General features: G+C 38.2%; 1 protein-coding gene across 1 annotated transcript in view; it reads left to right on the plus strand.

Annotated features, from left to right (window-relative positions):
• The window catches only part of ADCY1 (adenylate cyclase 1), a 177,758-nt gene that overhangs the window by 136,555 nt on the left and 14,074 nt on the right, over positions 1 to 27,129 (plus strand). Inside the window, exons 11-17 of the mRNA XM_088150071.1 lie at positions 7,040 to 7,124; positions 9,372 to 9,461; positions 14,170 to 14,426; positions 15,100 to 15,226; positions 19,825 to 19,941; positions 21,830 to 21,976; positions 23,418 to 23,516. Coding sequence (XP_088006197.1) covers positions 7,040 to 7,124; positions 9,372 to 9,461; positions 14,170 to 14,426; positions 15,100 to 15,226; positions 19,825 to 19,941; positions 21,830 to 21,976; positions 23,418 to 23,516 — 922 coding nt within the window. The remainder of the gene's footprint in view (positions 1 to 7,039; positions 7,125 to 9,371; positions 9,462 to 14,169; positions 14,427 to 15,099; positions 15,227 to 19,824; positions 19,942 to 21,829; positions 21,977 to 23,417; positions 23,517 to 27,129) is intronic.

Below are 27,129 nucleotides of genomic sequence, written 5' to 3' on the forward strand. Positions count from 1 at the left end.
AGTATTTGTTCCAGCAGAGAATTAGCACACACTCACCCGTTGAGATATTTTTTTCCTTTGTTTGTTAAAAAGAGGCACCAAGTATTGTTTATTTGATGTATTCCTTTCTGCTGAAATAAAAAAGCAGTTAAAATGTGGTCAAAGTAGTTAAATTCGTGTATCAAATTATTGAAACTGAAAGTCCTAGCTAAATATGATAGTTGTGACTGCTTTCTAACGGAAAGAGTGGCTTACCTCAACTTACCTCAACTCCTGAGGAATAGTTATTTGGAATTAAAAGAAGGAGGAAGAAATGCTCCCACGCTGTGCTCAGAGTTTTCTAAAAGAAATTAAGTTAATGCATTATGAAATTAATTTATTCCAGAAAAATAAACCAGAAAGTAAGAAAGCATACTACTGTACACAATGTATGTATTGTCTAGTGTATTCGTAAAAGAATCCCAGTATTAAATCAAATCTAAGTTATTTGCATGCAATGAATATTGATTAAATCCACTAGGAAAAATTGGCAGATTGAAGGAAGTAGAAGGCAAAGGCAATAGATAATGTGAATAGGTGGCATCAAAGACTATCCTTGGAAGAGCTATGAGCTATTACTAGAGCTAGGTCAAACTGTGAAAATACAGCTACCTAACTAACTCAGTCCCACAGAAGGAAAGGTTATAAGCCCTATAGAAATCATGCATTCTTGGAAAAGGCATTATAGAACCATAGCAGGATATTTCAGGAAAAGAAAAATTGATTACAATAACGAGCATTTCCTTTTCTTTCATTCTGCCAGCCAACTCAAAAATATATTTCTGGACCTCCTCTCCCTAGTTACCTCTTTTTATTCTTGATTCTAGATCATCCTGGCTTAAGTATCTATGACTTATTTGATGTAACTCTCATTTTGTGAGATACTCAGTAATTTTAATCCAATCTTAATTTTATATGTAGTGTTGGACAAGAGATGGCTTGTCCAGGCATTCCTCCTTTATCATATAAAATTTATAGTCTTTTTACCAATTCACATAAGGGCTATTAGTAAAAGACTGAGACTCCCACCCATGCCTTAGGAATCTGGGAGATAAACTGGATTCTAAATGGAAAGCAATGCAATTTCTGTAACCTTATCCTATCTTCTTTCAATAAATCACGTGAAAAGAATTCTGGAAGGATCTTACTTTTGGTAACAGTACAATAACTAAGAACTTGAAAGGTTATAGGGAAATAGTCCAATGAACTTGCACCTATCTTCTTGGGGGGGGGGGGCGGGGGTCCTGACAATGACAGTTTGTAGGATGCTTGGCAGAATTCAACTGATCCTTGTGGGGATGCTGACCAACTTGCAGTTTCTGGAAAAAATTGGAGTCTTTGGATTAGGGAAAGACCAAGAACTATTTGACTATAGGTAACTGTAGATATCCTGAAACTGTTGTAAGCAAATTCTACCTTGGGACAAAGGTATGTGTACAATAGCAATGAAGATATTGCTCTGAGATGGTATTTGTTCCTCTCTGTTTCTCTGCTGATCTTGATCAGAGAACAGGAGGAGCTTTACATCTAATAGGTGAAATACAGCTTTTCATACACAGGCTCTGAGTTACATGCCTCTGTCAGGAATGAGAAGACTGGGCAAAGTTTTTCAGGAAACAGATAAGCTGTTTCAGGAGCAGAAATAAGAGAACCTATGACAGAGAATGAAATGAGCCATCTTAGAAAGGAAATCCACTATCACCAGAACAATATTCAGGGCCTTGACATGTGGTAGGTCAGTAATAAAGTCCAACAAAATTGTGCCCCAAGCCATTGTGGGTAGGAGATGTAACAATTTAGCCCACTTGTTGCTTTACTTAACTTAATTCTTTGCAATTATATTTTTCTCTCTATATATACATTATATAATGTTTTTCTGTCATCCTTAGTTTTTTGCATCTCTTGTATGATTTTTTTCTCTTCCACTGCCTCTTTCACACATTGTTCCACCCTTTGTTATATTTTCCATTAGCATAACTTCAAATACTTCTATGGCATTCTGTAACATTCTTTTCACTCTGTTCTATGGAGCTTCCTCGTCCTCTGTCCTTAGATAAATTTCCAGTAATTCTGTTGGTGAACGGAAAATAGAATAATACATGTTCATACTTACATACTTTTGACTTTCAACCAGCCATCTCTCTCTGCCAGACTCACACAAATGAGCAGATTCGTATGGCAGATTCATCACATCCAAATTGTCAGAATCTTTAAGGACATGTTAGTCCATGACCTCCTCACTGGGAGAGTGACAAATGGTCATGACCCTGCACATGAGACCCATAAAAATATATGCTCCAAATGTAGCAAATCTTCCAGCCATGCCAAACAGCCTAAACACACATCAAGGGAGAAAATTAAATCTATAAATACAGAACTCACTAATCTGACAAAAAAACTAACAGACCTCCAAACAACAATTCTGACACACCCTCCCAGTGCTGGTAGTGATATGGAAGTCCAGCACCAACTTAATGCATCTGCCCCATTCAGCTGCTCACTTTCTAAACCATCTCACACTACTGCCCCTCTTTTGACTCAATCACACAGAATACTGTCAGCACACTATTCTGACTTCACCAGTAACAGTGAAAGTGACACTGACAGTGACTCCTCTGAGAGTTCCACACCAGGAATATTCAAGGAATCCATGCAATCCCAAATAGTTTATACCCAAAAGAAACTGCCTTGTAAGCAAATTAAACCCCAGACAAGCATTATCCTTCAGAAACCCAATCTGGAGGTATGCCCTCATCTGCTTCCCCATCTCAGGAGCCTCTCCTGGCCTTGAGGGAACTTCTCATAGGAGAAACAGCTTCCTCCTCCTCTTCTTTCACTGGATAAGCCAAATGATGTTCCCCACTAAAGAATTGGGATCTCTGTTTGCTATAGAAAATCTGCCATGGGCACCAGTGCCAGTGTCAGAAATCAAGGACCTTGTTGCCCAAGTAACACCAGGGAATGCCCAAGAAAGACATAATCCTTCCAGAGGCCATTAAAAACAACCTGGACTTCTGGGCCCCTGCTCTGGTCTTACCTATAGTCAAATCCCCAAATATCTGGGGGCTTGTTATGATTGTCCCTATATCTAAAAGGGGGGGAAAGGATAATCCTGCTAATTATAGACCAATTAGCCTCCTCAACACAATCAACAAACTCTACACAAGACTCCTACAATGGAGATTTCAGAACTGGCTGAAACAAGAAAACATACTTGCAGAGGAGCACCGTGGGCTCTAGGGAAGGCCAGTCCACCATTGATCAGTGCCTAGTACTCCATCATCTCATTGAAAAATACTTCTCCTACAACACATTCTCCCTCTATGCCTCTTTCATAGTCTTCAAAGCAGCATTTGATTCCATATCCTGAGCTAAATTGTGGGAAAAGCCGGAGGCCTCTTTGATTGACCAACAGGTACTTCATTTAATATGTATGTTACATGAAGGGACTTCACTCAAAATTAGATGTAACCCCCAGGGCCATCTCACCAGTGCCACTAAAACTGAGAAAGGCACCAAGCAAGGCTGCATATTGACCCCACTTTTATTCAATTTCTATATAAACTTATAGTGGACCATCTCTACAACACAGACTTTCAGTCCCAAAACTTGCTGGAAGGCACATCTCTGTTCAGCTCTATACAGATGATGCAGCAATACTTTCAAAAACACCTATTGACCTTAAAAGAACACTGACAGCACTAGCACAGTACTGCAAGAAAAACCAGCTAGAACTCAGTTATCAGACAACTAAAATCATGGCATTTGCCAAAAGGCCGAAGAGCCATTCCTGAACCATACAGTAGGTGGCCACAAGGTTGATCAGACCTCCTGTTTCAAACACATGGGGGTAGTCCATTTTGTTGGCAGTAGGAAAGCCCACGGGGACTACATTAATGAAAATGCACAGAGGAGCTCACCTACAATTCTTAAATCCCTTTAAGACAAGAGGTGGCCACTACTTACCTGCAGCTCTCAAATTATTTGAAACCAAGCCAATAACACAATTTCTTTATGGTGCCCAGCTGGCCCTCTTCTCCAATTTTGCACCATTAGAACTTGTACAATCTAGATTTTTAAGGTCAGCACTTCAAGTCCCTAATTGTGTTTCTAATCAGCACTTCAAGTCCCTAATCGTCACCCTGCGACTAGAGACAGGCTTCATGAAAGTGGAGGCTAGAGTGTGGGTGACCATACTCAACTATTGGCTCAGCATGTCTTTTTTTCTCCTTGGCCTTGCTCCATTTTCTATGAGTCATGATTTTCAATCCACATGGAAACAGGCAGTGGCAACTAAAATCTCATCCTTGAGCTTCTCTCCAGGTCTTCTATTCATCATGGGATATGATCAGGCCAAAGCACTTATTAAACAGCATGTACCAGACACAAAGCATCAATTGGATCTAGCAGGTAGTCAAAGGTACTATGGCATACCTAACTAACTAAAATTGAAGTACCAATATGCAGACGATACCACCCTAATGGCAGAAAGTGAAGAAGAACTAAAGAGCCTCTTGATGAGGGTGAAAGAGGAGAGTACAAAAGCTGGCTTGAAACTTAACATTAAAAAAACTAAGATCATGGCATCTGGACCCATCAATTCCTGGCAAATAGAAGGGTAGAAATGGAAGCAGTAACAGACTTCATTTATTTGGGCTCCAAGATCACTGCAGATGGAGACTGCAGCCCTGAAATTAAAAGACGCTTGCTCCTTGGGAGGAAAGCTAGGCAAACCTAGATAGCATATTAAAAAGCAGAGACATCACCTTGTTGACAAAGATCTGCATAATCAAAGCTATGGTTTTCCCAGTAGTAATGTATGGCTGTGAGAGCTGGACCATAAAGAAGGCTGGGCACCGAAGAATTGATGCCTTTGAACTGTGGTGCTGGAGAAGACTCTTAAGAGTCCCCTGGACTGCTAGGTGGTCAAACCAGTCAATCTTAAAGGAAATCAACCCTGACTGCTCATTGGAAGGATTGATACTGAAGCTCAAGCTCAGATACTTTGGTCACCTAATGCGAAGAGAGGACTCTTTGGAAAAGACCCTGATGCTGGGAAAGATTGAAGGCAAAAGGAGAAGAGGACAGCAGAGGATGAGATGGTTAGATAGCATCACTGAAGCAATGAACATGAAACTGAGCAAACTCAGGGAGGCAGTGAAGGACAGGAAGGCCTGGCGCGATATTGTTCATGAGGTCACAAAGAGTCGGACACGACTTAACGACTGAACAACAACACAGTAGGGCCTTTACTCTGGCATGATGTCATGCCCTCCCCTCAGCTGTCCTTGAAGTCCTTGAAGATTCCTCCCCTGGAGAAACAATGCCCCTGTGACTCTGGACACAGAGAAACAACAGAGCATGTGTTTCTCCGGTGCCTGTTAAGACACTTTTTCACCACCCTGTGCTTTCAGATACCAATGCTTCTGTAACATACAATGTTGCCAGGTTCTGTACAGCAATGCTCAAATTTTGTCAGATGATGACCTGTGCTATAAACTAGATTTAATGAGCACCTAGTTCACCATATTAGAGAGCTTTGCAACTTGATATAGTCTTCCACATACTAACCTTTTGTGCTCTACACTCATCTAATCCTCCTACCCCTTCTTTTAAATTCTTATTTTTTATGTATACTTCTGGTTTTTAATTCATGTATCTTTTATATATTCTAGCTTTTCATTATTTTTTTAGATTTTTGTTTTTACATTGCATGTATCATTTAAGTTTTTTTTAATGGCTGTACCCCACCTTCCTTATGCTGGTCTATGACTGTAATAAAGATTTGCTTTGCTTCCTATATTTTGTCATCATGCTCATACCCATGCATTTACATTTCCTAATGTAATATTCCCCCGGATTTCATTCATTTAGAATATTTTCCCAAAACTCAAATGTGATTCTTCCATTGTCATTGTTCTCTGGAGTTTAATATACAGCTATCACCAACTTGTTGATTCCTGCTTTCATACAAATCCACAATAATTTATATTACACAAATTCATACTTTATGACATACATTTTAGCCCTTTCATTCATAATTAAACCTTTTCTTCTCTGAGTGTATTTATCAATCCTATTTCATTCATATCATCTATTACATCTTTTTCTTTCTTGTAGGTTCACTACCATATAGCATACCTGTTTTTCATTCTTTCATTTCATTTCCTTAATGTTCATTATGATTTTCTCCTCACACATTCAAAGTCACAGTCTTCCATATGTCATGGTCATAACTAGATGAGCCCATAGATACTGAACTCTACCACATATGATAGCTTTTGTGAAGTGAGGCTTTCACATAGTGCTTTTTAGTAAGATAGAGAAGATGTAGACTAGGTTACTAGCCTTTGTCATCTCCATATAACATATAGTTAATGGTAAGGACAATACTGGTAAGGACAGTCCTACTAATAGTAAGAACAATATTGGTTAGTATTTTGACAGTATGGTAAAAGCACAACCACAGCCCAGTTTTAACCTAAACACTCTTCTGAGCAAGCACAGATCTCTAATCTAGAGACTATTTTGCAAGCCAACATAATGTGCCTAGAAGGTGCATATAGTGTATCAACACTCAGGATGCAATACTGAATTCAATATTTTGACCATGTACTGTATGAAAAGGTGCTTCCTTTATTGCTCTTGAACCTACCACCATGTTGTTTTATTAGATAATCCTTGGTCTCACCACTGTCTCCATATCAGATGGGTTTATACCTGTCATCCTTCTATTCACATTATTCTTAAATTTAAAAGTTCCAATCACTGTAAACTTTATTCATAGAGGACTTGTTTTAGATTATTTTCCAAAGAACCCTGGTTCTACTAATTACATACAAAAACAGTAATACCACTGAAAATGGTGAACAGCAGAGAAAGGATAATTTAGAATGCAACATGAAGGAACTTATTTGTTGAGACAGACAAGTCCTTGATTATTTAGATAGATTCTAGTAATGTTGTAAAGAAATTGCTTTTATTTGTGTACCATGACTCAGTTTTTATGTGTTCTTTCTAGGAGTACCGTAGTCCTTGTTCTCTTAGTGTTTTGCATATGCTTCCTGGTGGCATGTATCATGTATCTACATGTCACTCGAGTACAAGTAAGTGACTTGAAATGCTGTGAACTGTTCTTATGGAAAAGGAATATGTGTAGCAATTACCCGGGTCTTGATTTTATTTCTCCTATACTTCATGCCTATAGACAGATAGCTGTTTTGCTGTTTTAATGTAATACTTAATACACTTTAGGGCTTTTATGAATCCTATATTTTCATTTCCCCAAAGAAGCTTTTGTTAAATCTGTTTTGTTATTGGTGAAAATAAAAATTATACCAGTCCTGACACCCAGAAGGAATAATGACTGCATCACACTCCAATAAATAAGTGATAAGTGCTTGAAGAGCTTTCTACTGTGAAACTGAGTTGTGTTTGGGAGACTTCAATAGAAGTTCAGTTTTCTGCTGTCCACTGTAGCCGTTGGCTGAGATCCAGAAATATACTTCTGATATGCTTAACAACTCAGGAATATTATGGGGTTTTTTTAAAACCTTATTTTCTTTAAATAGCAGCTCTTCATATCAGACAGTGATTTTGAGAAATCTCCTTTTCCAAAGATCAATAGTTCAGAAAAGCCAGAGTTCTGCTGAACCTATGAAAGTAGTTTAATGTTCTTCTTTGGAGACATACCATTGTGCCCTAGCAGAGCTTATACACGTAGTCCTCACTTACCAAGTGCCTCATTCAGTGACTGTGTGAAGTTACAACGGTGTAGGTTATAAAGTAGGTTTGTGAACAGTCCTTGAACTTGCAGCTGTTGCAGCAGTCATGCGATCACAATTCAGGCGCTTTGCAACCAGCGCACATTTACAACAGATAGTGTCCCACAGTCACATTTGTGACCTTCACAGCTGGCTTCCAACAAGCATAGTCAACAGGGAAGCCAGCAGGAAGTCACAACTCGGGGTCACATGAGGTCCATGGAATTTAAATACTCATTGAACAGTTTTCGCTTAGCCTCACATTTTGCAGAGAAGGCAGAGAAAGCCCCTGGTAGCCAACTAATAGAGGTCAAGTTAACACCTGTGTTGCAAAGTAGTTAGAGATGGGTGCCCAGTTAGACAGCTTCCCTTCTAATCACAGGTGGAGCAGAAAAGAATTGGCTTGACCATGAGGCTACCAGCTAGGAGAAGAAAACAGCGTAGTGGTGACTTTACCACCAGCATACCTGCCACTCATTCTATCATCCTTCCTGTTGCTCATTTATTGTTGGCAGTCTGTTGCTTGAAAAATATGAATTTTGAAGATTTTTCTCTGTTTGACTTCATACATCCTCTTTCTCTCACACGCAAATAACACATACATATTTTATTAAGAAAATCCATTTAACAGCCATAACTATTCTGCTGTTAATCTTTCTGCTGGTTCCAAATAGTAAATTGCAATCCATTTAATAAAATTAGGCAAAAAACAATATCTAAATAACTTGCTTTAGAAAATTAATCTGAACCATTTCAGTAGCATTTTCAGTATATAAAAATTTTGAGCCTTTAGATGCTGAAAGCTAATATATCTGAAGCTATCTCCAAAATATCAATAAACGCAAATTATCTGATGCTTGTCTATTTTTAATAAATCTGGACTGAGATAGACTTAGAATGCATTATAAGTCTGTTCCATGGGATTCCTTGTGGATGCCAGTAGACACTTTTCAACCAAATTTTCCATGTGTTTGTAACTAAGATTTTTATTTTTCACAGAGGCGTAAGCAACAACACATCCCATGTTGTTGTATGCATCCCATCTACCTGTAGACTGGTAGAAACTTGATTAAATTCATTAAATTGTCATGTTTGCTGTTTAATATAATATAATCATAAACATTATCAACCTGTGTCAAAGAAGTATTAAAATATCATCTATCATAAACTGACTGAACACCTTTGAAGTAAAATGTTACTGTAATTTGAACATGATCTGAGATCACAGTTGAGTTAATTAAAGCATTATCAAGTAAAGAAGAAAATAATCCAATCTAAAACAAGTTTTATGAGCATAAGAAATTTTTGTGGGGAGATGTAAATGCCAAATATCCTTCAAGTTACATTCTTGCATATAAGCTTGCATCACTTTCCGATTCCGATTATAAATACATGAAGTATTTCTATCAAAATGAAAATCTGTAATAAGATTAAAATCTCCAAGGACTATTAAATGATCAAAAATATAGTAAACAATTTGGAAAACCATCTACAAAATGCATCAGAACATTACTAATTTTATGCCATTTTTGTAAAATTATTATTATTATTATTATTTTCCACTTAAAATATATTGGTTTTGTTTTTCAGTGTTTTCCAGGGTGCCTGACAATACAAATTAGAACCATTTTATGTATTTTTATTGTGATCCTAATTTACTCAGTGGCACAAGGCTGTGTGGTAAGTAATATCAACCTGTAAATAAATTGTTACATCATTTTGTGGAAGGTCCACTCCTATCGGGTGGTAGTGTGGAGGGACACAGAGACAAGCGTTCCTGGTGGCTCCTCCCTTAATTTAGAAGCAAGAATGGCCACCACTCTTATGGCCATCTGGAGAAGAGTTAAAACCCAGCTTTTCCAAAAGGCTTTTAGTGATGAAGGAGCCAGAGGAAGATTTACACCATTATTGTCTGTTATTGCGTAGAGATATGTTCTTTTTCTTATATGTTTTATCCTGCCTTTGATTTTGTATACCACCAGAGACCTGTGGGACAGTTTATAAACAAATGAATACTATCAGTGAGAGATGTACTATCCCATCAGCTTGCTTCTGGCAATGCCTAATACTAACTGAGCTGATTATGGGTTTGAGATAACACACAGGCTGACAGATCCTGCCTCTGCCTTATATTGCAGTAACTATCTTTCTGTGAAAATAGATCTCCAATTGAAGTGATGGCCTAGAAGACCAAAACAATAAACCAATAACCCCTAAACTGTTCTGCATTCTACGTGTTGCTGTTGCTACCTCTCTCAAAGACTAGTTTGTGAATGCTGAAATGTAAGATGAATTAATGTTGTTGCTTCATAAACATAGATCAAAGACTTGAATTAGTCTACTTATTGCATGTAGAACTCAAATATGTTTTTACCTTTATGTACACATCCATGTGCTGGCATATGCCTGTAGATACATTCACACATACAAATGCACTCTATCAGAAATACAGAAGCTCTATACATTGGACTACACTACAACAATGGTGTGATAATGATGTGTAATTGCACATCAGACTATATCACAATATTATATAATGAGATACATATTTCTTCTTATGGTTACATTAGACTTAATTAAAATTTACTTTCTGCTCATTAATAAAGTTTATTTTTTAAGGAGAATATTGAATTAAATTTGTAGTAGTTTGCTGTTCTCTATGTTCCTTACTTGTCTGTCTTACGTTTTTTAAGAATTTCCAGGGTCATAAATTTGCCTACAAAATATTATACTGATTCCTAGGTTATCTTATACTTCACTGCACTGCATATAATTCCATTATTTTGTAAAGGTATATGAATCATTTTGTACTAGAAATCCTCCTGCTTTGCAGTAATTTCTAAAGGAGAGTGGTTTTCTCAAAACAATGGAAGAGGATTGGGGAATCAAAGATTGTGGACTAGTTTCCACATGAATGTACAGTATATCAGCTATAAATCCAGCACTTTATAACTCAGAATTTGCAGAATACTATCCCATTATGGGACAAATACTTCCCATTTTTGGGAAAATATACAAGTTTTGCCTGTGGAAACTTTCACACCAATGTTTAGCACCACTTTGGAATCAACCAGTAAAGGAAGGTACATCCCCTTCTCAAGAGGCCATCCTTCCACCCAACAATTTTAGACAGTGTTCAACCAATCTCCAACCTTCCCTTTTCGGGGAATGTTGTTGAAAGGATGGTAAGTGCCCAGTTTCGGAGGGCCTTGGATGAAGCGGATTGCCTAGAACCTTTTCAGTCAGGATTCAGGCCATGTTGTAATACCAAGATGACTGTGATGGAATGGAATTATGAAGGCCAAGCTCAGGGAGATAAACATTTTCTTAGCTCGCCAGAACCGCGTGGGAGGAACAAGAGGATGAGACTGGCACCTCCCTGAGGAATTCACACTGTTGTGGCTGGAGGACTTTGGGAACTGGGGTTTTAGTCTGGGAAGATTCTTGCTAGAGGTTGTAGCTAATACACATAGCTGGACTGAATTGGCATTGTCTCTTGGAGTTCCTTGGGCTAGGCCGGACAATGACATTGGTTGCACTTGTGGATGACCTCTGGAGAGCTTGGAGGTGGTGTGTCCATCCTAGCCCTCCAGGATGTCTCAGTGGCTTTTGGTACCATCAATCATGGTATCCTTCTGGACCAGCTCTTGGGGTTGGAAGTGGGGGGGGCACTGTTTCGCAGTGATTCTCCTCCATAAACAGTTCCAGTTGGTGTTGGGAGGAGAGGAGAGGAAAGGAGAGGAGAGGAGATGTGGTATCAGTATGTGAATGATACTTGACTATACATCACCATCTCGTGCCAGGCAGGTAATACTATTGTGGTGCTGACCCACTGCCTGGAGGCTGTAAGGGCCTGGATGGAGAGGAACTGCCTGCAACTCAACCCTAGCAAGACAGAGTGGCTTTGGGCTTTTAGACATATCCCCCCAACACCCCGGTCTGATGTGTTAGCCTCCTTGACTCTGGAAAGGGTTACACTTCCCCAGACAGAGTTGGTGTGCAAATTGGGGATCTACTTGGACTTGAAGTTCCTGCTCAAGGAGCAGATGGCAACCATAGCCAGGGGAGCCTTTGCACAAATCCATCTTGTGCATCAGCTGCGCCCATTCTTGGACAGGGAGAACTTGCTCACAGTCACTCATACCTTAGTCATTTCCCCACAGGATTACTACAACATGCTCTACATGGGCCTGCCTGTTCCAGAAGGCACTGGTGCATGCCATTCTGGGCGCTCCTTGGTTTGCCTGTGCTACACTGCTGTTATGTGAGCTACAGTGTCTCCCAGTTTCTTTCCAGGTGCAATTCAAGGTGCTGGTTATCACCTTTAAAGTCCTGAATGACATATGGCCACTTATTTTTGGGATTGCCCCTCCTCAAGGGCATTGGACAGGATGGGAATGCTCCTGGTCCCTTCCCTTAAATGTTGTTACCTGGTGGGACCTCAGAGACATGCCTTCTTGGTAGCTGCCCTGGCCCTTTAGAACTGCCGCCCACCAACCCAGGCTTGTAGTCTTCTGGAAGGCCGTGAAGACCTGGTTCTTCCACCAGGTGTTGCTTTAGGGTAGGGAAGAGTGAGCAATTGTGGAACTGATGGATATTATGGCACCCTGGTGGGGAGTGTGCTGCTTTGTGTATAGGTGACATGATAGTTTTATTGTTGCTTTTATTAGTTTGTTGAGAGCTACCTAGGATTATTGGATATAAGATAGGATTGACTGATTGATTGATTGATTGATTGATTGATTGATTGATAAATGTGTTCTGCATCTGTTGATCACATAAAGTCATCTGTTTCAGAGAACTAAACTGTCTGTCTGAGGGACCACATCTCCTATCATTTCTGTTCAACAGACCAGATGTGTTTCATGTCCCATCCATTGAATAATGTCATCTGTTTTCTCTGTCACAAGGTTTCCTCTCTGAAATAACATCCCCCCAGATGTTTAGTTGCCCCACCTGTGCAATCCTTTAAATTATCTTTAAAAACCTGTTTGTTTGTTTGTTTTAACTCTAGAATAGGTCTGGCCATGTCCATCTGGAGTGTATTTTCTGCTTCAGCTATGGTATATGTTTGTTTGCCCATTATGTTTATTCTGTTTTGCTTGGTTTTAGATGTTATGTTGTTTTTTTAATGCATGCATTGCATAAAAGTCATTACTGAGTTGGGCAGCCTTATAAATCTAAAGTATTAAAAATCAAACAAATAAATAAAGTTCAGATTGTTTTCTGATTCAAGGGAAACTGCAGCAAAACTTATACTTTATTTAAATCACTGCCATTCTTGTTCCCATTCCATTTTCCTACTGGCAGGAATTCCACTACTCCCTCACCGCAGCCCTCTCTCCCACATAAAACTTTAGTCTCATCATATGCAAGAAGGTTTTTTTTTTTTTTCCTGTAGGCACTGTTGATGTTTATGTCACCCTTCCCCAATCCAGCCACCACAGGAACATGCAATGTTGGTCACAGTATTGGGAAAGGCCATTTTTTTTTTCCTTGAAGGTTCCCATCAAAGCAACCTCTCAGTTAAATGCATTCCAGATAAATGCATATAATATATACATACTAAAATATACATTCTAAAATGGAGAGTGACACTAACAATTCATTTCTTTTTTGCATGGAATGGTGGTTAGGAAATCACTTTTACTCTGTGACTGCTAGTACCTCAGTAAGCAAAATGGATTATATGACATTGTTTGCATTTTTCTGTTGATCAGCTGAAGGAAAACAGGGTGGCCATGAAAGCCAAAGTATTCTCTGCATGTTCTGTGTTTTTCAAGTTCAAAAGAGCAAAGTTCAATACAGGTTGATTCCAAACTTTGAGAATGAAACTGGTGATACGGAAATGCCATGTACTGTAATGGCTCATTCAAGCAGCCAAATGATCATTTTGAGGCAAAGTAGATGTGAGACATTCTATATCTTGTGCTTTTACAGCTCTTTTCTCTTTTTGAAGTTAAGAACATATATAGGAAGACAGAACAATTCTTGTAGGAAAGGAATTTAATCATTTCCTGTTCTGTCCCAGACCTGGTGGAAATAAATTCAACCTACATGACAATTGCTAGCCTGTTAGGAAAACATTCATTATTACTGAAGGGTATTTCCCTTCCAAGGCTAATAGTTATGAGCAAATGGAGGGAATTTTACCGGGATCAAAGTAAGATATAACAGAATAAACTAGCCACCCATCCATATATAGACACATAATGATGAAAGGAAGATACTTTTAAAACAAGCAATTGCAAATCATATGTTTAACTTCACAGACAGTCTGTGCCTAGTGCTGAAGCTATGACATAAAGACACATATGTCCAAACTCAACTTTATGGAATTATTTTAACAATAAGTATGATTTAATGTGTACTTCCTATTTTCCTGCAGGTTGGTTGTATGCCTTGGATCTGGAGCACTAATTCCAGCAGCTCTATAGTTATAATTTCTCCCAGTGGGACAAATAAGACAATGACTGAACTTCCATGCGATACAGCTCATTATGCATTTCTCTCCTGCGTTGTGGGGACTCTGACCCTGGCAATATTTTTACGTGTATCTTCTTTGCCAAAATTGATCCTCCTACTTTTTGTTATGATTCTGTATATAGTTATTTTGGAACTCAGTGGATACCGAAAGGCAGTAGGGTAAGTATTTGCATAATTACAGATGAACTTCACTATTGTTTCCATAGTTTATCTTCACGCTTGTACAGAGGGGAACGGATTTTAATACATGTGAGAGATTTTGAAGGTGGTCTTTAGCTACTTAGTCTTCCATAGAACAAAGCCCTGTACAGTGTTTGTTCATTTCTATCCCCATTTTTATTTGCTTTTTCTCTCTATCTCCTATTATTTTTTCCACTCACCATCTTAACTGAGATTATTAAAGCCCTTAGTGCAAGAACTTATTTCATAGAAGTATCATTATAATGATGCCTTGTATCTCCAGCAGAGTCAAAAGCTAGGTTCATGATAGAGTTCTTTCCTTCATCATACACTTCAGCCTGTGTCTCAGCTGAGAGAAGAAAACCTGTAGTAGAAGCACCAGAAGAGAGACAGAGAAATTTACAAAAAATAAGGGAAGCTCCTTCTCTCCTCCACAAATCCAGAAGGGCCAATTAATACCTTTCCCATACCTTGCTTCTACTGCTCTTTTTATATTCTGTTGTGCCATCACATTGCCCACACTAAGTAGTAATAGTATACTACTTGAATCCCAACAACTGTAGAGTTAGATATAGAATTATCAGTCATATTATTTTAACTTTTTGAGGATGGCAAAGAATAAAAAGTTTACATAATTTATTTCTTTTTAAAGGGATGGCTCCTTTTATATACGTGGCTATGAACCAATATTAGCCATCTTGCTGTTCTCCTGTGCTTTGGCACTTCATTCAAGACAGGTGGATCTGAAGTTACGTTTGGACTACCTCTGGGCTGTGCAGGCAAGATATTCTTTTTCTTTTTTAAAACATTGTGTTAAGTCCCCAGTTTCTATATCCTCTTACTATTTCCAAGGCTAGAGAAATAATTTTAACTAACAAATTACCCATCAAATGTATATAGAAATATAACCATAAATATGGACTGTATAAATTTGGGCAGTGTACAAGTTCCAGCCCCAACTCCCCTTCCTGGTAGATTTCCCTTGGCCTTTTCATCTTCTTTTATGATCCTCAGCTTTGTCAGCTGCTTTATATTTATCCTTGCCTCAGGCTGATGCCTCCTTCTCCATTCATTGGCCTGGGGAAGCTTGGACCATTATTTTGGCTGTGGATAGCTGCCTTGGATGACAGTCAAGGCAGTGGATGGGTGGCCCTTACTTATTGTAAGACAAGGGGAGGGCAAAGCCTCCACTCTAAGGGCATTAGTGAGAAGGGGAATGTTGAGATAGGATTGCATTAATGAGATTGAAATGGTCCAGTGTAGACCATTCCAAAGGAAGAGAGTCTTTCAATTTCTTGACAATCTCTACTTCCAACTCAGTGACTGAATTGGCCAGTTTCTTGGCCTCAGGATGCTATTGGCAACCAGATCTGTCTATAAGAAGAGCTCATTCATTCACAATTTGGTGTTGGATAAAGAGGCAGTTCTGATATGTATTGCAAAATCCTGGTTGAATGAGGGTGGAGTTGTCATTCTTTCAGAGGGCTTGGAGTTCTCCAGGTGTACTAGCCACCTTGCTGCCCAGCAGTATTCATCCCTGAACTACTGGACTTGGTGTTTAGGTTTTTGATGGAGATTCCCCTGCCATTTGGTGTTGGAGACTTCAGTCTCCGAGCCTTGGGGATGATTTGGGGAAAGCCCAGGAGTTCATGGCCTCCATGGCAACCATAGGCTTGTCCTAAGTAATCTCTGGACCAGCATATGTAGGTGGTTACATGCTAGATCTCATTTTTGCCTTGGAGCAGTTGTTTTGAAATATAGATCTGGAGGAGATTTCTATCACCCCTTTGCCATAGTCTGGCCTAGGGGAGTCTATCCAGGACCTCTGTAACATGAGTAGACCCATTAGGATGATCCACCCCAGGCACCTAATGGATCCAAATGGTTTCCAGTGGGGAGTTTCCTGGCTATTTATCAACCAATTCCATCAAATGCCTAGTTAACCTCTAGCAACAAAAAGCAACCCAAACATTTGACAGGATTACTCCAAGCAACCTATTTCAGTGGTATCCAGGAAATGAAGTGACAGAAACTCCACCTGAAGCACAAGTGGAGAATGTCAAAAAGTGTACCAGACCTAGTATAGGTACATACCTATATTCATGCCAACACCATGATGACCAGAGAGACAAAGCACCTTACTTCCATCAGGCTTGTTTAGGATGGTGAAGTCCCTTTCAGAGAGTATCAAGATCCCAGTTGGTTGTTGTGACCAATTTGTACAGCATTTTACGAATAAAACTGTTCAGGTTCACCTGAAGCTTCATGGTCAGACTGTATGGTGATGATTAGGGCAACATTTTGCCATGTTATCTTAAAATTCTTTTGGCCTGTGAATTCTGTTGAAGTGAGTGCAGTACTCATTAGAATGTCCTCTGCCACCTGTGGGCTTGAGCCATTTCTCTCTTGGCTCCTTAGAGTAGCTGCATTGTGTGTGGTCACATGGATATAGTGGATTGTCAACCTTCACTAAGCAAGGGGTGTTGCTTGTAGTATTGAAGAAGGCTGTGGTGTGCTCCCTCCTAAAATGGACCTTCCTGGATCCAGTGGTTTTAGATAGTTACTACCTAGTCTCCAACCTTGTCTTTTTAGTTAAAGTTGTTGATATAGTGCTGGCAGATGAACACCTTAGAAGAAGTGGGTCTGGGACAGAAACAGCATTGTTTACTCTAGTAGATTATTTTTGTCAGGATCTGCATGGGGAAAGTGCACCCCTTCTGTCCTCTTAGTCTTCTCAGCAGTCTTTGATATCATTGATCACGGTATCCTTCTGGACCACCAGCAGGGGTTGAGGATCAGAGGCCCTGTTGTAACAGAGTTCCTGCTCTGTCCTCACCAGTCAGTCCCAGTTGCTGGTGGCAGAGGAAGAGATGCTGACCCAGTGGCATCTTTTGTGGTATGCCACAGAAGTCATTCCTCTATCCCCTATTTTTTTTACATCTCATGTAGCCACTGGGAAAAATCATCCAACATTTTGGGTTATGATATCATCAATACACTGATTATATCCAGCTCTATACTGCTACCCCAGAGACTCTGTTAATATCTTAGCTCAGTACCTGGAGGCTGTCAGGATCTAGAATAAGATGGAACAGGTTGAAGCTGAACCCAAGCGAGATAGAAGTATTGCTGTCCATCGAGGTCCTCTGGAAGTAGTGCTGCACTGCTTAGATGTTGGCAGGGCTTTAGCTTTCTATGTGAGTAGGTTGTGCTCTTTTGGAGCATTCAGTATTTATCCTTCTGTTATGATCTTCCCAAGAACGGCACTGCAGCTTCTCTACATAAGATGCTCCTTGGATTTCAGAGACCATTCATTTAGTTTATACATTAGCTATACTTCCACCACAACTTCTTGAATGACCTTACTCACCACAGACTGTGGCTGCTGCAGCTATGGTGTTACAGTTATTGAGCAGTCATAGCCATTTATCAGTACCATCTAAATTCCAAGGTCATATTGTGTTCTATGTTTTAATGTGATTTCATCAGTTTATATTCCATCATGAAGAAATGCAGCTTGTTACATATATCACACTGAAGAATAGGTTGTTTTTTTCAAAACTCATTCTTCAAGTGGCTATTGTTACATTCCACAAAATGGTCATTGTTACATCCACAAAGATACAGCATGCAAGACCCTGCCAAAATGCATCCTCGCTTAGCTTTGAGAAAGATGTGATGATGTCTGCACAGTTGCAGAAATTCATTCAAGTAAGTGTACAGATGACCACTTGAAAAACCATAATTGCAGGCATGCAACCTATTATTCCAACTTTCCCAAGTCCTGCACTCTTGCAGTATTGTTTTCAAACAGTAACTCTGCCTTTTCTTCTCACTTTGTATATCAAAATTAATTCTGATCCATGACCTCTGAGGATCATAGACAAAGCAGGTTTTTCCCCTTTCTTCAGGGTCAGATGTACAGGTTGCAAGACATACATACAAACACAGGAGATTTAGGTACCAGAATGACTTAAGTGCCTGGGAATATTTTAGGATTTTTAAAAAAATCAACTTATGTAAGTTGCCTTGCACTAAGTGAAAGCGTCATTCCATGTACTTTAATATTGTCTTCACTGATTTGTGGGCTTCCCTGATGATTTCATATAGAAAGTTTCTTGGCTGTATTTGGAGATGGCAGAATTAAACTTGGGACCATTGGCCTGAAAGCATGTACAGTACTCTCAACTTCAGCACATCAGCCAAAGCAAGGAATGAAAGGTACTGACTGCTGCAGAATGCAGTGAATAAAAGCATTCTAGTGGTCTTTTACTTTAGAGGATTTCTTCAATGAAGTATCTGGCTTTGCTGGTAATGTTGTAAAAATGAAATACAGTCTGCTATGAGATAAATTTGAATGACTTGTCTATTTGACTTTGTTTATGGTTTAATATCTTACAGTCCTTGCAGTAAGAAACTGGTCTGTTCCTCCCCCTCCCCCCATAAGGGCATCAGGATTTTGCTACATAATAGGGATCTTCTGGAGCAGTTACAAATGGAGATGGGTCAATATCACCCTGTTCAGAGTTTTGCAAACATGACTGTCAAGTTCCCACAGAATCTCAAAGCCTAGATATATATTTCCCATGAAAGGGTCATTGTCTGGACTATAAAGACAATCATCTCTAATAGGAGCCTCTTGTGGCTTCAGACTGAATGCTATGCAGCATTTTTTGATGGGAGAAAACCTCTGCATGTCTTTTGCCATTTGGGTAACAGACTCCTTGCTTTTTGTAATTCAGGAGTTCTTCTAAGCTTCAGCTATCCTCCCTCCCACTACCCACCCAATCAACACAATCTATCCTTCGAGTCCTTGGTGCTCTCTGAGCTTGGTGGTTTGCTTGTGGACGTTTCATTATCCAACTAGATAACGCCATCAGTGCTAGTGAATGTGGGGTTTGCTCCTTGTTTATATACAGTAGCTTGCCCTGCCAGTGTTGGTGGGGGTATTGTTTTCTCCTTGGTAGTTCCTTGATTGGGGTATTGTTTTCTGCTTGATTGTTTGTCTGGTGTTAATCCCTGTTGGGTGTTGGTTGCTCAGTTCAACCCTAGCTACATATATCCTCTTCTATTGGAACAATCTATCTTTAGCTATCCTTTGGAATCTGAAAGGTCCAAAAGGGGGGTTGATCAGTACAAACTCAGAGAGGCTTAGTGGCAATCAGTTTCTGAAATTCGAATTGAATATTCCCGTTCAAGCACCTCTGCTCTGAATTTCTGGTATCACTCATGGCTTTCAACAATTATAAATCTGATCATTTTCACTATTTACAATGCAATCTATGCCTTTCACAGTGTCCAGTGGTACTTCATCCCTAACAAGTCTGTTGATATTTGTAGCCTTCATTGTTTAGAACATCATTTTTTCTTCTGATAGGCAGAAGAAGAGAGAGATGATATGGAGAGAGTGAAACTGGATAACAAAAGAATTCTTTTCAATCTGTTGCCAGCACATGTTGCTCAGCATTTTCTTATGTCTAATCCAAGGAACATGGTAAGGAAGATAATTATTTGTTTTTCAAGATTTGTGTCATGCCTTTTCATTTCTCCAGTGCTTTAATTTCATTGAAATCATCATCATCATCATCATCATCATCATCATCATCATCATCATCATCATCCCATGATCCCAGAACAACTAGAGTACCACTTGAAGACCATCGGCATTGACAAAATCACCATCAGTCAGTTGTAAAAGGCAGCTTTACTTAGAACAGCTTACATCCTGCCACGATACCTTAACATCATCAAGCAACAACATCTGCTTATCCCAGGTTCTTGGGAAGGACTCGATAGGTGGACAAAAATGCCAAATCCAGTCTAAATATCTGGCTTACTGTGTGAGCAACAATAATACAACATTTAAAAGTAGCATAGAAATTTACAGATTTACAGGAGCAGCAAAGAAGAATCACACAGGAGGTAGTCTAAAGACCAAACAGCTTGGCTAAAACTTCAGGAAAATAGCTAAATGGATCACTGAGGCAGAGGACTCCCAACCTGGTATAGCGTAGCAGAAAAAAACTGGTTAGGGTTTGTTTTTATAGCCTCATTTTTTAATTACTTACTGTGGGTATTTATTTTTTAACGGTTTGTGGGTTTTACTGTAATTGTGAACCACCCAGAGTCACCCGCTGGGGGAAATGGGCAGCATACAAATGTAATAAATAAATCAATAAATACCTTGTTTTCATCAACTGAACAGTACATTTTTAATGGGAAATGCAGAACAGCCTCTCCTGATGAATAGTATCATATTGAAGAAATCCTACAAACCAGCTTAAAGTATCATGAGTAAATTCTGGATTATACTTTGAATTTATCAGGAAATAATATTGTTTATCTCTTTATAAATTACATTATAGATCAAAGTTCGAGTTAGCTTATTTATAGGAGAGTCACTGTCCTGGAATGGGAGAAATTAGACTTTTCTCTCAGCCCTGCCATGAAACTCAAAGGTTAGATTTGAGTAAATCCTCACCTCTTAGCCTAGCCTGCCCCACAGTACTGTTGACAATGTGAAATGGGATACTACGTTGCTCTTAATTCCTTGAAGATAAGGAATGCCAGATATAGGCGTCAAAAATAATCACGTTGAAGATAGTGATCTTTATGAAGATTATAATCATAGGTCAAGGCAGTGTTTCTCAACCTTGGCCACTTGAAAATGTGTGGACGTCAACTTCCAGAATTCAAGGGATGGTTGTACTCATTAAAAACACCCAGTTACCATTACCATAATAATATAACATCCTATTTTAATTCAAGCAAATCACAGCATAGCACACATTATATTTTTGTTCACTATGCCCTGCTCTGAGCAGTTCTTAGAGATTTTCAAAATTTACATCACAGAAGAAAAGAGTGACAGTTTTCCCTTTTGAGATGACTTAACTGCACTGTGCTTTCCCGATGAATGCCCTGCGTTTTTTATTTGTGTGATTGAACGGTGTGAAGCAAGGGTTCACAGCATTTGAAAAATATTGAGAAGTATTAATTCTCTCCATCATTCTAGATTACAGAATGAAATAGCCAATAGCCAAGGTGGCTTGCTCAAAGACTGGAGAAGCCTTCCAGTAAAGTAAAGATACTGACAATGTAGGAGTATTATCAGCATCTTTTTGTACCAGAGATAACGTTACATTAGTTGCTAATCTGGTAATTGCTACCAGAAATTATCAGTCAGTATGCTGACAAAAAGTAAGAGAACATTGGAGAGGTCTTCATCTTTTAAGAAGCCCTTTGTGTTCTTTGCTCCCTGACAGCAAGGATGGGATAACTAAATATAGCTAATTTAGTTTGGATTCAGTCCACTGATTTTTAGTCTGGATCCAATCCCTTGAAATTTCTTGTCTACTAAGAAATGTAATCATTTATTTCAGGACCTGTATTACCAGTCATATTCACAAGTGGGAGTGATGTTTGCTTCCATCCCAAATTTCAATGATTTTTACATTGAACTGGATGGCAATAACATGGGAGTGGAATGTTTACGCCTGCTAAATGAAATTATAGCCGATTTTGATGAGGTAAGACCTAATTTGTCTTTAGTTTTGCTGTTGGGCCAGTCTCTCTCTCTTTCTCAGCCAAACCTACCTCACAGGGTTGTTGCTGTGGAGAAATAGGAGGCAGCCTTGGCCTACTGAATAAAAATTGGAAGGTGAAATTATAATGTAATACAATGATTCATAAAATCAACTGTTTAATACCGATTTCGGATCAAATGGACATACAGTCTCCTAACTGGGGAAAATTCTTACAGTTAAATCTGTTGAGTGGTTTACTAATTTAAAATATCTCTAAAAGGGATTATGTCATATAGCAGTACAGTGACCCATCTTTTTAGACTGCAGGTTAGCTTGAAAGTTTTTTCATTATGGTTTTGTTACATTAGTCTTTCCTTTGCCTCTCACCCAATATCCTCCCAACATGTAGGGGTGATTCATGGAATAATAAAACTTAAAGACTCTGTGCCATTTTGATAATGAATTAATTGGTATTTTTAGAACATTCAAGATCAGCTATGTTTCATTGGAGCTGCTATGTTCTTTCCATATATCTGTCACCCTTTGAGGTAGAACAGATCAGGAAAGAGACACTACAAGAAATATTAGAATTCTCTTGATATAGACAGAAACTTGAAAGCCTGACAGCATTTCTCCTTTCCTTCCTCTTATACCAAGAAGGATCAAAGTGGAATATTTTGAGTTTCTGTCTCACGCTTTTCTGTTTTCCCAGCTAGATTCACATTTCACTAATGACTGCTGCATTTTTTCTTCTAGGCCATCTCTGTAGTCCTCTATCCCACCCTTTTTATTATTTCCAACCAGGTGCAGTGTCAGAAATAAATTGTGTACAGAGGGTTGGGATTCTTTCTTTCTGTCCATCAGCCTGATATCCTTTTGAAAATTGAATAGAATGGGACCAAATTTTTTTTTGGGGGGGGGGGAGACAAACCAGCAAAAGAAAGATCAAATTTGAAAATTATTTAGATGAAAGGGAGGGAGCCAGACCCCCACCCCCACCTAGATCTCCTCTGTATCGCTCCATGGCATCTCCCCAGATGAGGCAATTGGCTTGGATCATTCCTAACTCCTTGATTCTAAGCCCGCTCTTTTCTCCCTTGGGGTTGCGTGGCCCAGAGAGAAACTGTTATTAAGAGGTTGGGAAAAAATTCCAGGAGCTATGCTCTGCATGCTTTCTCTTTCTTATTGTATTAAACAAAAGAAGCAAAGATCAATGAGTTTTGCTTAATATGTTGAGTTAGAGTGCTGTTGCAAATTATAGCAGGCCGTTATTTTGGAATGATCCAGAATAATTTTTCATAGTCACTGAAGTCTTTAGAGGATATTTGCTATAAATTTGAGCCAAGAAAAAGGATAAATGCTAAAACAAGAAATAAGCATGCACATTATTCTTTGTTATCTAAAATACTATGTAATGTTTAACAGTTTTATGTTTTAAACAAAGCTTATGGACAAAGAATATTACAAAGACATTGAAAAAATCAAGACAATTGGAAGCACATATATGGCAGCGGTGGGCCTTGTGCCAACTACAGACAGCAAGGTAAAATATCTTCCATTTGGAATGTTTTATTTAAGCAATATTATGAATAAAGTTAAGAATTTGTTTTGAACCTGTTAAAGTTAGAAACTGAATAAAACTGTATATAGAGTAGTCGCTTGAACATTTTGACCTCAGCTATTTTCAACAATTGTATGGAAGGGGAAAAGATGCAGCACTGGAAAAAAAATGCCTCTGAAGACCAAAAAAATAGGCAGAGTTTTCCAAAATTAGTTAAGTTTATGATTGGCAAGATTCTTCACTCCTTTTTTTGTCCAGAATGCAAAACATGTTGCAGTTGTTTGTTGCAGCTACAAAGCTTTCTAAGGTATCTGCAAATAGCTAGATCTGTAATGGGTAGCCAGTATAAATTTTATTTTTTTTATTTTTTTTAGTGCAGAAAACAGCTCACAGCTAAATATGCAGATCTCTAAAAATCAGCTTCATTTTATTGTCTATTTTAGCAGAGGAGTTTTTTCTACAGATTATTTAAGGCATTATTTTAAAGTTACTTGCAGCAGAGTAAAATTCTCCAATATATCATTGCTCTTCAGACGTGCTCAAGTGACATTCCAGGAACGTCATTCAGTCACATGGGCTACTAGGAAATGATGAGGCAAATGACTCATCTCTCATGTACATGGGAGTTTTAAAATAAACATTATTTTGCATGAAATCAGTCCTGGAAAACTTAACTCATTACAACTTAAGTCATACAGTATGTAGATGCAATCATGTATCAATGCTTTGTTATACTTGTTAAAAGGATGGTAGGTTATACACTAGTCATAATATATACTATATTATCAAGAATTGCCAGATATAATTTATAGTTAAATCTTTGCAATTCTTCAAGGAATGAGCATATTTTTATGAAAATCTGTTATAAACTGTTCCAATTCAGGAAGCTGCTATTCAGTATCAGTTATTGAACCTTCCATTAGAATCAGAAGTTTCATACATGAAACTTCATATCTGAAGCTGCTAACTGAAAAAAAAGTAAGAACCCCAATTCAAAGAGATTCAGAACCACTTCATCTGCCTTTTGAGTGCTCTCAAAATTGGTCATATCCTTCAGTATGAGGTAGACAGGAATAAATAGTTCCTTTTGTTCAATAATTTTATTAAGATTTTAAAAACAACAATAAGAGATAATACAAAGTAAAAGAAAAAGAAAAAAGAATACCAAAAAAACCCTTTTAAGAAAGTGACTTCCCACCCTCATCACAAGTAATAAACAATTTTATAATTTCTTCACCCCTCTTAATTAAGAAATATAAAACTTTTCATCTCATAACCCTTCTTAGTAATAAATCAAATAGTAACATCTTCTTAACCAGTTGTCAGCAAAAAGTCCAAACAGAGCTCTAAAATATTAAAATTAATTAACAAATATAAAACTCAACTTTCCATGCCTCAACGCTTAACTGTAAGCAAAACCCCATTTAAAAAGCATAAAAAGTATAAGCAAACCAAACCAAAAGTTTAACATAACAAAAAGAGACCATTTCTCCTTAAAAAAAACAACAATTTCCCATTCCAAATGCCAGAGATAGCCACCCCAAATAGCAACCTATCCCATTCAAATAAACATTCCATATCTCAACTTTAAACTATTCACAAACATAAAGTAATCCCAGCATCCTAATACAAAAAAGGACCAAAATTTAACCTAACAAAAAGAGCTAATTTTTCCTTTAAAAAATTCATATAATTAGATATTAAGCATTTAGAAACTAAACAATTATGATACAGAAAATGGCTATAAAGTAAAAAATGTAAACACCAAATGAGCAAATCCAGTATACCACATTTTTTTTCCAGTCAAAATATCAGTAAATCCAAAAAGAACCACCCAGAGTAACAACATGCCCCATTTTAACCCTGGTCGAATAAGCCAATTTTATATTCCTTTTTTTTAATACAGAACGTCTTTCTCTGTAATCCATTCCAGTAGTTGTTGATCCTTGTTATGAATTTCTTCCATTCTTTGAGCAGTCTTTTTTAAATCCAACAAAAAAGAATTATTCCCATACAGTTTTCTTTTTGCAACTGATGGCAGGTTTTTATCCAAAGCTTCATTCATGCTATTCTCAAATGGAATTTGTTGTATATCTTGTTCTATAACATCTTGTTCTGAATACAGATTATTCCCAAAAAGACACAACGTAACTGCCATAATTGATTCAAAGTCTCAACACGGTCCTCGGTGGAGTTCCTTGAAGATATCTTTAAATGCCATGATAATGTATTTCCCACAAATAAGTATTTATTCTTTAAAAATAATGTCAAAGCCTTAATATTCAAAGTTCAGCCAATGTTTTCTGAGCCCTTAATCTTTTTAAAACTTTCTGTAGCTAGAACCTTGTCTTGTTTTTTGCTGTTTATTTTAAATTCTTATATGTTAAAAAAAAAAAAAAATCTCCATTTTCTTGTTTGAAGGTTTGAAGGTACTCACTCGCCAGGTGTTTTCACCTTGTTCCTTTGAGGGTGTTTAACTTCATTAAAGCTGCTAATAAGCTATTTCTGAAGGAAGTTAGCAAGGGAAGTATGCAAACTTAGTGTCCCTTAAAAGGCTCTATTTGTGGCTAGAGCAAATATGGCAAATTCTGTCTCCAGATTACCCCTCCCCCCCCACCAAAGATCACTGTCTTGCAGTCTCTTTGTGAGGAAAAGGGACAACCATAAGAAGAAAGAGCTTGAGCAATCTCGCGTCTCTCTCTTTTATCCAGAGACGATCAAAGGAGCCAATCTGCTAACTGGCTCCTTAAAAAAGTCCACAAATGTTTTCAGTTAGCCATCTTCTCTGGAAGTCAGGAATAAATATGTCCCAGGAATTTTAAATTGCTTTTTTAAAACCTTGTATCTTTCAGAATTTGAGTTGGCTTATTTGCAATTGTAAAATAATAACACTGATTTAAAGGCTGAAACAAATAAGCCAGAATATGGAATATGCCTCTGTCTAAATGAAGACAAAAACTACAATTAAAATAATCTGGCACCTAAGCCAATCATTAGGATTTGGAGCAGATCCCATTTACTGTTAGCATTATAAAGTGCCATTAACAAAATTATTTACTCTTGCTTATTGCAACCTTTTAACAATACATAAATATTTATTTCAAGGTATATCCTCTTTGAAATAGTTGTTGGCTAAGCTCTCTGCTGAATGAATCGCTTACAGTTTGTATGAGTTTCTTCTCAGGCAAACAAGCAAGAGCGGGGTCATTCTGCTATGTGTGTGATAAATGCTCTTTGAACTACAATTCTGAAAACAACTTGTTACTGGGTAACTCAGGCTAAATAACATTTCAGAAATGAAATATATTTTGTCTGGGGAGAATGATGTTTGTTTGGAGTGGGGTGGTAGTGGACAGCTATCCAAATTTAACTCAATCTTCATAGTATTTCTTGAGGTGTTTTAGCCAAAAACATTTTAAAATACTGCTCCATAGAACCTTACTACATTTTCACAGCTCTTAATTACTTTGATGGTTGGCCACCTATTGCTATGATATTAAGATTGCTAATTGTGAATTCCTGCCTGGTTGATCACAACCAGGCATGCATTAATCAAAACACCTATTCATAGGGTGAGGACTGGGATAATGCAATG

This window comes from Python bivittatus, unplaced genomic scaffold (assembly GCF_059951505.1).
Source record: "Python bivittatus isolate LINGU-HERP-01145 unplaced genomic scaffold, Pbiv_v1 ctg000610_np1212, whole genome shotgun sequence".
Classification (NCBI taxonomy): domain Eukaryota; kingdom Metazoa; phylum Chordata; class Lepidosauria; order Squamata; family Pythonidae; genus Python; species Python bivittatus.